This window comes from Staurois parvus, unplaced genomic scaffold (genome assembly GCF_062004578.1).
Source record: "Staurois parvus isolate SC_StPar_1 unplaced genomic scaffold, SC_StPar_1.0 ptg000980l, whole genome shotgun sequence".
NCBI lineage: Eukaryota > Metazoa > Chordata > Amphibia > Anura > Ranidae > Staurois > Staurois parvus.
Genome location: NW_028318776.1, coordinates 1,053,054 through 1,068,682, shown reverse-complemented (window position 1 = coordinate 1,068,682; position 15,629 = coordinate 1,053,054). Strand labels below are relative to the sequence as shown.

The window sequence follows — 15,629 nt, the reverse complement described above, 5'->3', positions numbered from 1 at the left end:
GTCCACTTACAGCATGCTACAGAGAATGTCCACACCTCTCTGTCTGGAAGCAATGGTCTCTCTGCAGAGGTCCAACACACTCCCTACTGAGTCAGACGTATAGCGCTGCATTCCTCAAGGCTCATGTTCCATGCTGATTGGAAAGCTCTGACTCTGACTTAGCAGGGGCTATGTCAGAGCCTCAGTAATGAGACCACTGCTTCCCCAAAGAGGCAAAAATAAAATTAAATGTTTTGCTAAACATATTGTACATTTAAATCCTACTCCAGATGACCCAACATAAAGAAATCTGTTTTGTAGACACCCTATCATTCAATCATTTTGGGTTTCTTATTTATTGAACACCAGAAGAAAAACTCTCTTTAATCACATTACAGTTATAAATACAGAATGATTGTGAAAAAATCATGTAAACATCAAACAAATTACAGTTTCTTTCATCTTGTTTTATGAAATTCACTGTGATCTTTCTCTGTTTGCAGGCAGGAAAGATTCATTTTGGCTACATGTACACAATGAGTATATTTGGTTGCCTGGGAATTCATGCTTTATTAAACCTGATGAGTTTCACAGGTGTCTCACACGGATGTGTTGCCAGTGTCTTGGGTTATTGCCTTCTGCCTATGGTAATACTGTCTTGCTTTGCCATCATATTTTCTCTCCAGTAAGTACCAAGAATCTTAAAAATGTTAGTTTTTGAGTCTTTTGCTTTTATTTTGAATGACAACATTGCTGAGTTGGAAGTATCTTAACAATACTTTGAAAGATCTGGGGATGCTTTTCTGAATTGGATGAAATGCCTGGGAGGAGCTGATTTAAAGTAGAGTTCTGGCCCTCCCGCCATAAAAAATTAAAAGTCAGCAGCTACAAATACTTTAGCTGCTGACTTTTAATATTAGGGGACTTACCTGTCCAGGGATCCAGCGGTGTCCTCACCCTGAGTCGATTCTTTGATCAGCTGTCGGGTGCTGGCACCGTCATCTTGACTAAGGGAAACTGGCAGTGAAGCCTTATGGCTTCATAGCTGGTTTCCTACTGTACATGTGCGAGGCATGCTGAGCTTTGTGAATGGGCCGCAGTCCTCTGGAACCTGTGAAGTGACTCAGAGGGCTATGAGGGGAGCGAGAACTTCCTGCTCAGTTTGCCGTGGTGAACTGAGCCGGAAGTGGGAGCGGGTACCTGTCAAAACCAGGCCCTCCCCCCCAAAAAATGCCAAATGTGGCAGTGGAGTGGGGGGCAGATAAATGGAGCTTCCACTTTTGGGTGGAACTCCACTTTAACTTTTCCAAAGCAAAAAATATATTGTGATTGTTAACAAAGGAGTGGTTGATTTAGGAGGTGGATCTGGAAAATCTGCTGGGTTACAAATGGTTAAATCTATGGAGGTGTATGCCTTCTCCAAGGTGGATGCCTGTTATTCAGAATGTAATCTTCTACTAACTTAACTTAGAATACTATCCTTCTTTTAGAAGGTATGGGGCTCTTCTCACTTTAGCTTCCCCACAAGGAAAAAACAACCAAGGTGATTGGTTTTGTATCACCCCTTTGTCCAGTGCACTAGAAAAGGATTCCTTAAAGTGATAGTAAAGCTAAAAATGCTTTTTTATCTTAATGCATTCCTGCATTAAGGTACATTTTTTTTATATATTTCTGTCCTCCCTCTTCCCTGTGTGAGGAGGAAGAAAGGGGAGAAGAGATCCAGCAGTGTGCACAGCTTCACACAGGATCTTGAACAGCTGCAAGAGCCATTGGCTCCTGCTGAAGTCAATCAAGTGCAGTGAGGAGGAAGTGGGGCAGGGCTAAGCCCTGCTGTGCGTGTCTATAAAGTGCAACTCCATAGACACGCAGCTTGTGAACAAGCAAACACCACATGCCCCCATAGCAAGTGGCTTGCTATGGGGACAATCAAAGAAGAGAAGGAGCCAAGACCACCAGCAGAGGATGAGAGAAGAGGAGAATCGGGGCTACTCTGTGCAGTACCATTGCACAGAGCAGGTTAGTATAACATATTTATTATTTTAATAAAAAAAAAAACATTATTAACGCTTTAGGAATGTGTGTATTTCACTCATGTAAAAACAAAGCCACCCCCGTCTCAGCCACATCCATAAAGTATTTTCTTTTAAAACATCTTGCTGCATCTATTCCACGATGGGTCTGGGAATTCTGAAACATCCCCATTGTCCAGTTTCCAAGTGGCCAATTCTGATTCCTAAAATAATTCAATAGAGAATATAGCAATGGAGCTATATTGCAACAAGGATACTATGAAGTATTTCCATCCATGAGTCAGTGGATCAGCTTATCCATTTGTACACCAAACATATAAATCGATGAAGCTGTAAATGTACACTTTCAGTCAGCTTTAAATATGCATACCTTCTTATACAAAGCAATTTTTTTTCTTTTTAAATTATAATTTGAACCGTTTTCTAGAGTTGCTGTCACAGACTTTTGTTGGTACTATGTATAAAAGGTCATGGCAGTGCAAAAAAGTGATGAGTGACCATAATGTTGAGGAATAATCAAAGACAACAGCTGCAATCAGAAGTAGATTATCCATTAAAGTGCAGGGAAGATCAAAACCAGCAGCCTTAGCAGGGAGCACCATCTGTCCTGCTCAACTATGTTTGTGGATAAAATATTTCCTAAGTCCAAGGCAACAAGAAGCTGTGCAATTCCAAACCAACTTAGGAGATGCCAGTATTATATCTTATCTCCAGCTACACAGTAAATAAAACCACTGTGCCAGCTGATCAAACTTTAATAGACTGACGGTAAAAGAAGCCAGGATATGTAGTTTTGTATGTCAAGACTGACTTGCTTCACGTAAACAAATAAAAGACATTACCAAATCATTTTGTAAAATAGTTGCTACACTAATGAAAATATGTATATGCATGAAATATCTTTTCATGTCCAAAAAATGACATAAAGATTATCTGACCAAGGCTGCCAGCTGTGCTGATTCTGCCTACTGTGTGCCTAGCACAATAATATGGTATCTTCATTTTTTTTGTAAGACATACATTTTTACATATGAAAATATTAAAGTAGAATATCAGTATTGTTTTCTTTTCTAATTTCTGGGGCCCTCCCAACTTACCCCTCATTTTCCTGTAACATAAAATGTGTCCAAGGTCTGCCTACTCTCTCCATGCTTCAGTCTTGTAGCCAGCCTTTTCCTCCATTCAGCATCATTGGCCCTCTTCTTAGGTGAACAACAGTTAGTGCTTTAAACCCATTTGCTGTGAGCCTAGCCTATTGTTGATACCCCCCATTTCCAGAGGGTACATTATCAGGCAGCCTAGGCTCACAGTGCTCCAGGACTGAGTGGTGCTCACACAGCATGACATGAAGATGGCTTAGTCCAGGAGGAAAGCCCCCACTGCAGCTGCGAAGGAAGAGGAAAGACCTATACCACTACTTGACTGACTATAAGACTGCAGGAAAAGGGTGGAAATGTTTTTTTTTTTTTTAAGAGATGGGGCTTTAGGACATGAGTGGGTCATGTGTATGAATATATGGGTGGAGTTCCACCTTAAGTTGTAGAGTGTAGTATGACCTGCTGTTTCTTGTTCTCCTCATCTTCCTACTGGCTGTGCAGTAGGCCAATAGGCAGCGAGAAGTGCGGGAAGGGAAAGTGACCATAAGATATCTGAATGTATTGCTATACATTTATCATATTAGGTGATGTACAGTACATATCATGATATTCCAGTCAGTGGTATCTGCAGGTACTCTACAGAAACCACTCTCCATACATGGGTGTGAGGGACATCTCGTTATACCAGTCTTCTTTAAACTACACTGGCCTGTAATAATTAAGTTAAAATAAAATGTATTTTAAAAACAATTCATACAAATATATCCTTGCTGCATCCAATCCCAGTGGGGAAGAAAAGTACCTCTGGGTATGGGGTGGTGGATGTGTCTCTCTCCTACAATGCAGTGCTGAGTGCTTGAGCAACCAATTGCCATGCTCCAGTGTCCTTTGTAAGCTCCCCAGCAGAACAACTTAGAGCTTATTCAGAGTTTCTTGTCCTCATTCCTCCAGGTAAAAAGAACATCGGGGGAGGAAAAGAAATGAAAGTATATGCAAATGCATGGGCAAAGTTAACTTTAAAAACATATTTATAGAAGCAGGAAATAAACTGAATCCACAATCCTTTCTCAACCGCCATCATTTACATAACCCGCATGCATTCCCATGTGATAGAAAACATGAGAAGGCCAGACTGAAACACTTTTTTTTTTTTAAATACTTCCTTTATACTGTTCCCCCGCTGCATCCATGTGTAACCATTTCAATTAGAGGATAAAGATCTACTTTCACTTCACAGATTGAGTTCACATGATGCTTGATAGATTTTAAATAAAGCAAATGGACCAAAAGAGATTATTTAATGAGATTTCATGTCGGAGGGCTGTAGTTATAGATCCGCATTTTCAGATAGAAGGATTAAGCTGCATCTTAAAGGGAAGAAATGTCATTTATACTAGGGCAAAACAGATTATGTAGGTATTAAGCTGTATGCCGCTAGTATCACCAAGGCATTTATTATCACATATGCTTTCAGCTTTGCAATGACACCGAGTTAATGCTTACATTAAAAAAAAAAAAAAGCACAATGCCTCTAAAATCAAAACACATATCATATATAAGGATTTAATAAAGATGTATCCTATAACAGCACTTAATTTCAAATTTTCATGTGGAATTTATGAAATTCTGCAGTGAAAATTTAACCTACAAGCAAGGGTTCCAGATGTCCTAAAATATGAATTTCCAGTGTCAGACATTGTTTGATTTATGGTGTTTTCACTCTTCATATCTGATTATTATTTTGAGTTATGCCACAAAAGCTGTGTAAAATGAAGGAAAAGAAACTGTTGCTAAATACACTCTTTTCTGATTGTCTAATGTTTTTAATCTGCTAAATAAGAATGGTATTAATCTGCTTGTTACCCCAGCCATATTGGCCAGTAAGTATTTCACGGTATGTGGTCGATCCTTTATATTAGACAGCACTAAATGCAGTACAAGCACACAAAACAGGAATGTAATCAGATGAGCTGAATATTATTAAAGATGGCCAGAAAGCACTTTAAAGACTCCTGAGTGAGGACAGGTGTGCAGTTGCAGTATTAAGCATCATCCAGCAGATGAATTGTTACAATTTGGATCACAAAAGTCTCACTTTTACATGCAACAGCATGAACTGGAATCACAGTGTACTTATACATGTACATATACAGGACATGATATCATATCATAAACATAAGATAGTGGTCAAAAGAAAGGAGAAATGTTAAGATAAATGTTTGCCTATTAACAGCTGGTATTTTTCATTCATTTTCTGTCAAACAAATGTTTTGCCTGCCTTTTTCTCATTATTCCCTTAACTGAACTTAACTGAATATTCGAAAATGAGTGAGCCATTAGATAGTATTCACTTCTGTTTATAAAAAGGTTTCTCTCTCAAAATTATGCCAAGCTCATTCTTATGTCTACGAGTCTACAAGTAGCCTTAGGCCCCTATCACAGGGGGCAGATTCTGTCCCGATCAGCAGGGGACAGCCCACAGTTCCCCTGCTTATAGGAGCAGAGTGGGTGAATGACACCACTCAGTTTCTGCAAAACATACAAGGACAGAGCCCGATCTGCTCCATGGATGACCAGGAGTAAACTCCTCTATCTGTTTACACCTGACTACCCTCTGATCTGCTTTGCCTAAATAGAAGAGGACCAGGTCGGATCTGGAGGTAGGCGGGTGTAAACGGACACAAGTCTGTTTCCATCCACTTGTCCATTGGGATGAATGGACCTTCCATTCAGGTCTACCTGCAAAACTGGCAGGCAAACCTGATCAGAAAGGCTGTGTGTAAGGGAATGTAAGCCAGTCACAGATGGAGTGAATTTTTTTTCCTGCAACCATGGGTCACATCAACAATCAGTGTTGCTGGGGGAATCCCTCCCATCAAGCCTTTGTGGTAATAATTGCATGTAAAAGTCAACAGGCTGGTTGTACCCCAGTTGATCGATTGATCAGTTTGGGTACATTTAGCCTGCCCATACATGGTTCAAATTTCGTCTGGTCCCTGCTGAACCTGACAAGATTTGAACCGTCTATGGCTGGCTTTAGACTGGCTTTACATACAAAAATATCACAGGTCTGCAAAAACATTTTTTTCAAGAGCTGTTTTGGTTATTCCACATAATCTTTATGTTGTTTGGTGCGCTGAATCCGAAAAAATGACCTCCATTTTGTCATAGGACATCACGTTTCCTGACAATTTAGGTAACTATGTTAAATAAGGCAATACCTCAAAATAAATGGAAATAGACTTATAACATTAAAGTTACAATTTTGTTCATGAAAATCCTTTTTTGAACTGAAATGAACTCACCTACACACACTATACTCGATTCTTCTTCCCTGTGAGGCTCCTCTTGGTGCATTTACGCTTGTGAGTAGCATCTGGAATGTCTCTCTGAAGCATCCAACAGTAGTCTGCCATCATTGTAATGCTCCATTTTCCCTGGTATCTCCTTTCCATCTCTTTAATGTCTTGGTGGAATCGTTCACCTTGTTCCCCACTCACAGCTCCCAAATTTGCAGGAAAGTAGTCAAGGTGGGACTGGAGGAAATGCACTGTCAAACTCATCAGGCAACCTAAAGCTTGAAATGCTTTCAGCATTCGTCCGATGATCTTTTTGTAGTGAGGATCTTTGTTATTGCCTAAAAATTTCTGTATGACTTCTTTAAATGCAATCCACCCTTCTTTTTGAGGATCCGTCATGGTATTGACAAACTCTTGATCAACTATAAGCCTTCTAATGTCTGGTCCGACGAACACACCTTCCTTCAATTTTGCCTCTGACAGGCCTGGAAACTTGGTGATCAAGTATTTGAAGCATTCTCCATCTCTTGGAAGTGATTTTACGAATTGCTTCATCAATCCCAATTTTATGTGGAGAGGTGGTAGAAGAACTTTTTGGGAAGTTACCGAAGTTTCTCGGAGGACATTTTTTTCACCGACTGCTAGCACCCTTGGCTGCCAACTCTTCTTGGTCCAGTGATTTTGTCGGTCTCGACTGTCCCATAGACACAGAAAACAAGTGTATTTGGTATACCCAGCTTGTTGCCCGAGCAGCATGCACAAGACCTTCAAGTCCCCACACACTTGCCAACCATGGTCTTCATATTTAAGTTTACGAAGAACCAATTCCAAGTTCTCGTAGGTTTCCTTCAAGTGTACGGAATGACCTACAGGTATGGAAGTGTAAAAACCACCGTTGTGGAGTAAAACTGCTTTGAGACTTCTTTTTGAAGAATCTATAAAAAGACGCCATTGCTCTGAATCATATTGGATTTTAAATTGACCCATCAGACCTTCGACATCGATGCAATAAACCAACTTGTCTTCCTGGGCGAAGTAAGGAACGAACTCCTTTTCACAATGTCTGAACCATGAAGTTGACACTCCTGGCAACAATAAATTCCCGCTTTTCAGCCTTGATCTGAGTAACTCAGCGGCATCTTTGGGAAGATTCAAGTCTCTTACCAAATCATTCATCTCCTCCTGAGAAAACAATTTTGGTCTTGTATCATCTTCAAAGTCAGAACTTGATTCGTCATCTGGTTCAGGTATGACTTCACCTTCATCGGAGCTAGGTATCTCTTCCAAGGTAGCAGGGGGCTTGAGTACTGGAATATCTGTGCCATGGGGGATGGGACGAATTGCTGAGTGAAGATTGGGGTATGAAATGGAATGCTTCCATTTGGAATTAAACCCTTTCACATGGCATGAACAAAAGTAACAGTCGTTACTATGGTTCTTTTGCTCTCGTCATACCATAGGAATCCCATAACGGACAGATTTTTTCTTACCCTTGAACCAGTTTCAGAGGTCCTCAACACACCGTTTGCAGACTTTATGAGGCACCCAAACTTTATCTTGATCTCCAATTTTTAGTCCAAAGTATGCAAAGTATACTTTTTTCACAAAGTCTGTAATATTCTGCTGTTGCTTCAACACTGTATATTCACAGATGAAACAGAAACTGTCTGGCGAATTAATACACTTTTGCGGAGCCATAACATAACGGTTGAAGAATGACGAGCAAACACGAACCGCGATGAAAAAGTGTGAACAGCCTAGAACCAAGAACCCGATGATGATTTGTGCACAAGTGTGGACTGCAGGAGAGAGCAGCTATGTGTCTGTACACGAGACATCACAGTGCTGGCCACGTCCCCCTGCACTGACCGGAGCTGCTGCTATCTGCCCTGTGTCTCCCTCCCACTGGATTCTTCAGGAAAGATTAACTCCTTCTACCATTAGAAGCACAGACTCAGGGCTGAGGCTTACACATACAGCGTGCTGCTGAGTATCCCAGTAGTCAGACATGTCACTCAGAGCAGCACTTGTATTCACCTCCTTTGCAGGGGGGGAGGGGCAGAGATTGTTTACCTGCATTTAACAACAAAGGGCCAGAAGAGAACTAGGGAAATGAGGAAATAGAATTTTTTCTCCCTAAAACTTGCTTAGCTTGTGTACAGTGGGGATCGAAAGTTTGGGCACCCCAGCTAAAAATTTGTATTAATGTGCATAAAGAAGCCAAGGAAAGATGGAAAAATCTCCAAAAGGCATCAAATTACAGATTAGACATTCTTATAATATGTCAACAAAAGTTAGATTTTATTTCCATCATTTACACTTTCAAAATAACAGAAAACAAAAAAATGGCATCTGCAAAAGTTTGGGCACCGTGCCAAATTTATAGCATGCACTGCCCCCTTTGCAAAGCTGAGACCTGCCAGTGTCATGGATTGTTCTCAATCATCGTCTGGGAAGACCAGGTGATGTCAATCTCAAAGGTTTTAAATGCCCAGACTCATCTGACCTTGCCCCAACAATCAGCACCATGGGTTCTTCTAAGCAGTTGTCTAGAAAACTGAAACTGAAAATAGTTGACGCTCACAAAGCTGGAGAAGGCTATAAGAAGATAGCAAAGCGTTTTCAGATGTCAATATCCTCTATTTGGAATGTAATTAAGAAATGGCAGTCAGCAGGAACAGTGGAAGTTAAAGCAAGATCTGGAAGACCAAGAAAAATATCAGACAGAACAGCTCGCAGGATTGTGAGAAAAGCAATTCAAAACCCACGTTTGACTGCACGATCCCTCCAGAAAGATCTGGCAGACACTGGAGTTGTGGTACACTATTCCACTATAAAGAGATACTTGTACAAATATGGTCTTCATGGAAGAGTCATCAGAAGAAAACCTCTTCTACGTCCTCACCACAAAAATCATCGTTTGAACTTTGCAAATGAACATATAGACAAGCCTGATGCATTTTGGAAACAAGTTTTGTGGACCGATGAGGTTAAAATTGAACTTTTTGGCCGGAATGAGCAAAGGTACGTTTGGAGAAGAAGGGGCACAGAATTTAATGAAAAGAACCTCTGTCCAACTGTTAAGCATGGGGTTGGATCAATCATGCTTTGGGGTTGTGTTGCAGCCAGTGGCACAGGGAACATCTCGTGAGTAGAAGGAAAAATGGATTCAATAAAATTTCAGCAAATTTTGGATGGTAATTTGATGTCATCTGTGAAAGAGCTGAAGTTAAAGAGAGGATGGCTTCTACAAATGGATAATGATCCTAAACACACCTCGAAATCCACGGGGGATTACATCAAGAGGCATAAACTGAAGGTTTACACAATCTCCTGACCTCAACATAATTGAAAATCTATGGATAGACCTTAAAAGAGCAGTGCATGACAGACAGCCCAGAAATCTCAAAGAACTGGAAGACTTTTGTAAGGTAAAATGTGCAAAGATACCTCAAACAAGAATTGAAAGACTCTTGGCTGGCTACAAAAAGCGTTTACAAGCTGTGATACTTGCCAAAGGGGGCAGTACAAGATATTAACTCTGCAGGGTGCCCAAACTTTTGCAGACGCCATTTTTTTGTTTTCTGTTATTTTGAAAGTGTAAATGATGGAAATAAAATCTAACTTTTGTTGACATATTATAAGAATGTCTAATCTGTAATTTGATGCCTTTTGGAGATTTTTCCATCTTTCCTTGGCTTCTTTATGCACATTAATGCAAATTTTTAGCTGGGGTGCCAAAACGTTCGATCCCCACTGTATATGTTGCTGACCATCAGATTTACAGTGCTATATTTTTTTTTACATAACTCGCACAACCCCTTTAAGGTTTTTATGGCATTTTATATCTTAAATGCACTTATGTGAATTAAATAACAGTAATTTGGACTTTACATTTGGTTAAAAACCCATAATATAAAAAAATACCAAAAATTAAAAAAATTTGATAGATTTGAAGAAAATTTAGCATTTTGTGGCAAATCATGACATCTAAGAGTTTTTTCAATATCTTATTTGTTTTCAGCACACCAAAATACATGGAAATTAGATGAAAATAATCAAACAGCTTTTTAGTCGCAGACCTGTGTATTTTTAGAAGATAATGTAAATATAACCTTATGTTACTGTATGTCACAAGTTAGCCAGCAGCCTCTTGTGTGTTTATTCTCACCTCCTTGCTGCTCTTGATTCCTTCACATGTGTGTTTGTCTGTGCTCACCTGTGGGCGTTGTCTGCTATCTTCTGGGTTTTATGTCCTTCCCTTCTATCACTTCCTGGTCCGCCTCCTAGCTGGCTTGTCTATTTAAAGACATGCTCAGTCTCTCCCACTTTGCCTGCGCAACGTCTTGTTGTTGGAGCTCCCTTGTGTTACTACTGTGAATCCTATATAGCCTATATGTGTACCGACCCCAGCTTCGTCCCTGACCTTGCTTGTTTTCCACCTGTCCTGACCTCGGCTTGCCTACTGGATTCCCTGTGTCTTCTCCCATTGTACCCTGCTCCCTCTAGCGGTCTCCTCTACCTCAGCTGGGTGTACCTGGGGGCCGCGACCTGGTCCCAGCCTGCTGCAAGTCCATCCCCACCATCAGGGGCCCTGGTGAACAAGCAGGCTGGGGCTTAGACTCCGCACCCTGGGGAACCCCAAGTTGTGGATCAAGAGCTCACTACCACAGGTGCTGATACTGTAACCATTATGAAGAAAGATAATAGCCAGTAGTAAGGACTGGGTTGGGAGAGAGGGAGAGGGAGTTTTGCCCTCTGAGCAAGAACAAATAATATATGTTGGGTTAATACTTCCACATTCAGACCTCTATCAGAGCAAGACACTCAGTCAGTCAGCCTCAGTTGCTGGGCATTTTATAGCTACCTGTTTCTTGGTCAATCACAAGGTCTAACAGAGGGAAGTCTACCAGCAACGGTTTTGGGGCTCTGAGATGTCATGCGACTGAAAGTAGACATGTAAAGGAAGTCAGTGCTGGAAGAATGCACATCTGTGAAATATGTTGTGCTCATTTGTTAAAGAAAGTTCAATAAGAATTTATTATGATGATGGCATTGCATTTTATTCATTATTGTATTTAGATAATATACTGTATACAGTATATACAAAATATTTGAAATGTGTAGTGCCATATTCCAGGTTCTCCAAGAAAACACTTACCGTTCACCACCATTCACTGCAGCACTGCAGTGTACTTTGTGTGGTGCACTATCCTTACCCAACAAAAAACTGCTTCTTCCATAAAAGGGCCAGTTGGTCATTGCTACCACCAAGGCTAAAGGTTCCCAGTCTTTACTCACAGAAGCTCATAATTTTGGGTTGTTTTATTTTATTGTCATTGCTATGCACATGAAAGGATGCCTTGCATCGATAATGATTGTGAAAGCTGAGAAAGGACCTTCTTGTATCATACACTATCCTTATACCTCCAGGTGAACATCAGTGTGTAGCAATTTACTGCAACAGACATCTCTTCTGTCTGCAATTGGCTTTATAGCATGTTCTTTTCAGAGACAAGAAGCTTATTTAATAGAGAAGAGAGCAATGTGCAAGCAACCAAAATCAATCAATCACCAAAAAGTCTTCAGTAAACTGTAATCTGGTTGGTTGCTAGCAATCATTGCACCTGAGACATCATGACACCATTCTCTGGTTTGTATAATCCTTGCAGTAATTGTATTTATGTAGATCTTCATAAGTGGACCTATCACCTAGAAATCTCTGTAGTGCAGTTCTGTACATTCATCACTTTTTGTATATTATTGCCGCATGTAATGCTTTGTGATAAATTATTCGTTAGATCACCAACATCCAAAGGACGGACAGTTTTTTTTTTTGTTTTACACATTGCAAATTTTCATAGGTAACCAAGGTCTTTTAATAATTCCAAAGAAAAAATAAGAATTAATTTTGAGCTTAAAATTAGTAATGGATTAAAAAGGGTAATGATATATCGCAAAGTACAAGAAGCCAAACAAAGCCATGTTTTGAGTTTATTGTTCAGATTTCACATTACTTTCAGGTCTGTGAAGGATAAATTGTGAATGGCTGCTATGGACTACTGCCCTTTAAACTGGGAGAAAAAAAAAAAAAACACAGATCTCTGCATCCACACAACTGGTGTGAATGCAGGGATCTCGTCCTGCTGTTATTGTATTCTATTTTTTTTTTTTTATTGGTGTGCAACATATTACACTAAATAATTTACATCATACAGCTTATACAATGGTTGTGCCAGGTACACACAATGTAGTTTTAAGCAACAGCAGATAGGAAATACTGCAATACACACATAAGAGAGGTCTGCCGATGTGAACTCGTGCATGTCTATGCTGGTGCTCCATAATGGGAGCAAAAGGAAGAACTAACCAGTTATTGCAGAGTAGCAAGTTCCCAACTGGTAGTGGAGTTACTTAACGGACTGAGGGTCACCAAAAGAGGCGTACTACAGACAAAGTATTTATGTTGGATGAGAAGGGTCCTGGTGGAATCTGTACTCACCAGGATTTTCAGGGAGGTGGTATAGCTGGGGGAATAGTTATATTCTGACAGCATCTCTCCCCACCCCTTCTCCCCGTTAGAATACACGGATCAGTGCTGCAGCCATTGGCTGCATGCACTGATCAAATGCTGGTTTTCCAGCCAGACTGTCCAACAGAAGCCAGTCATTAGACCGGCTTATGTTGAACAGACAGCGGTACAAAATTTGTCCGGTTCCTGCTGAACTGGACGATTTTCGGTCCGTGTACACCAGCCTTTACATGCTGACTTTACTTTATTAACGTGAACCAGTACTGAGGACAATACAAAGGCTTCCATTGCTTCTTTCTGTATACTGGTAGTTACAAATTGGAGCCCATTTATTATGGTAATTACAGCTTAAAATGAATGAAAACATAGTTGATAAAATCTCATATAAGTTTTAATATATTAATGTAATTTCACAAGTCATTTTCAAATGTTTAAATATGCAGTTTTCATTAAAATTATACCTGGTCACCCTGCCATGAAGGACCTTATTCAGTCACTCCATGTTACAGGATGACAATGTCCCAGTCTCATAAGTGTACTTCTGCATTATCACCCTGTCACGAACTCTCCAGATAGAGTCTACAAGTCACCATTTCAATACACATTATGCAAGCATAGTTGACTGTTGTCATGAAAACTTGAATTTTATTTTTAAAATATGTGGTACTTTAGCAAACTAAATGTCATTCAGTTGGGGATTACATATATTTTAAAGTGTATCTAGAGGGATTGATGACAATCTTTACTAACATAAACTGAAGATTGTACCATAGATGTTTTTTCACAATTCTACAGTGCTGGGACATAAAATCATTGGATGATAACAATAATAATAATAATAATTTAGAAAGGTTATATATATTTATCTTATGCAAAAACAAAAATGTTATTCTATACTCAATCTAATAAAAAACAGAATGTGGTTTAATATTGTGGAGTTTAAATCTCTAAGCAGCAATTAACACTTACACTTAACATTAATATGCAGTTCCCTTTTTGACATCTTGAAAATGCTTAATTGCTAGCAAAGAGTAGTGAGAACAAAGTGGAGTAAGTGCCTGTATCTGAGGGGGAGCAGTTTTTTTTCTCATTTATACCTGCTCAGCTGTGACATCTTTAAGACCAAGCATTGATCTTAATTTGAGTTTTAGTTCTGCCTCTTACTAATTGTTAGAGGCCTTGCAGTAGGGACATCTTGGCACTGCAAGGGTTAAAAGTTCATTTTGTCTGAGGAATGATGAATACAAATAATTACTTACCTTATTTCTTGCACCCCTAGCATCTGGTGCTTTCCTTCAATCTTTGCCACTCCCAGAATGTGAGTGGACCCTCTGCACCCTCACATACAATGCAGAACCATGGATAACGTTGGGGACCTGTGACTGGTTAAGCAGCAAAGATGAGTAGCTTTGGAGAACTAGTCTTATGGAGAGGAGGAAGTCTGTATGAGCGAGGAATAGGATAAATATTTTGCCTTATTCCTATCCCCCTAGAAAAATAGCATTTAACCCATGCAGGAGGAAAAGTCCCTTTTATCAGTGCGGAGTTTGGTTTTAAATGCTTTTGTTACCCTCATTAAAAAGTTGATGTTTTTCTGAAATTACACTGAGATTACATTTTGTGATCTATCTAGATACTGTACATGTAGCATTATTGGAACTTTATAATTACAATTTTTTTCATTTCCAGAGGAATTGCCGGGACAATCTTGGCAGCAGCTATAATAGTGTGGTGCAGTTTTTCAGCCTCAAAAATCTTCATCTCTACGCTGGCAATGGAAGGACAGCAACTACTTGTAGCCTATCCCTGTGCACTGTTTTATGGATTATTTGCATTATTAACTGTGTTCTGAAATACCATTGTATTAATTTATGAAAACAAATGGAAAAAGCCATGAACATTCTGTTTTTCTGATTAATAGCAAAGCAATATAATTTTATGTTTTACTGATAATATATGACCTTTTTAGGTATGCATAGGTTTTAATGTCTCATTGTATCATTTAAGCAATAGAATATTGCAGAGAATGACAGCTCCAAGCCCTCTGTTACAATCCTTGTCCATTGAGATATGTTATAAAAATATGTGCCCATTACCATTTAAACCCAATTTAAAAATAAATAAATAAAATAGATAGCCCTGCAAGAAGCAAAGAAAAAAAAAGCACTTCCTACAGATTCACTGTTCTACATTTCTATTCCATAACTCATCTAGGTTGAATGAAACACAACCCCATTTAGTTATTTTAGTCATGTGATGTGGCAGCCTGAAGATATTATAGTTACATAGGTAGTCTGGATGAAAAAAGACAAGTTCATCCAGTTCAGTAAAAAAAAGAGTTATAATCCTACATCCACAGTTGATCCAGAGGAAGGCAAAAAAAAACATCAAAGCATGATCCAATTTGTTCCTGCAGGGAAACAATTCCTTCCTGATCCCCGAGAGGCAATCAGATATTTCCTGGATCAACTTTACCTGTAAATGTTAGTATCCAGTTATATTCTGTGTATCTAGGAAAGAATCCAGGACTTTTTTAAAGCAATCCACTGAGCTGGCCAGAACCAACTCTTGAAGGAGTCTATAAGTATCCAAATAAGTATACAAAAATAAACACATGCAGGGGAAGCTTTGATGCAATGTGTTAACTCTTTCACTGTGTAGTACTGATATGAATGAAAAATTAAAAAAAAAA

General features: G+C 39.4%; 1 protein-coding gene across 3 annotated transcripts in view; it reads left to right on the top strand.

Annotated features, from left to right (window-relative positions):
• YIPF7 (Yip1 domain family member 7) overlaps positions 1–14,918 on the top strand; it is a 66,399-nt gene extending 51,481 nt beyond the window's left edge. For all 3 annotated transcript variants that reach the window (XM_089657289.1, XM_089657290.1, XM_089657291.1), the window contains 2 exons: positions 483–664; positions 14,627–14,918. In XM_089657289.1, coding sequence (XP_089513415.1) covers positions 483–664; positions 14,627–14,789 — 345 coding nt within the window. In that variant the 3' untranslated portion in view covers positions 14,790–14,918. The remainder of the gene's footprint in view (positions 1–482; positions 665–14,626) is intronic.
• Positions 14,919–15,629: the final 711 nt, after the last annotated feature.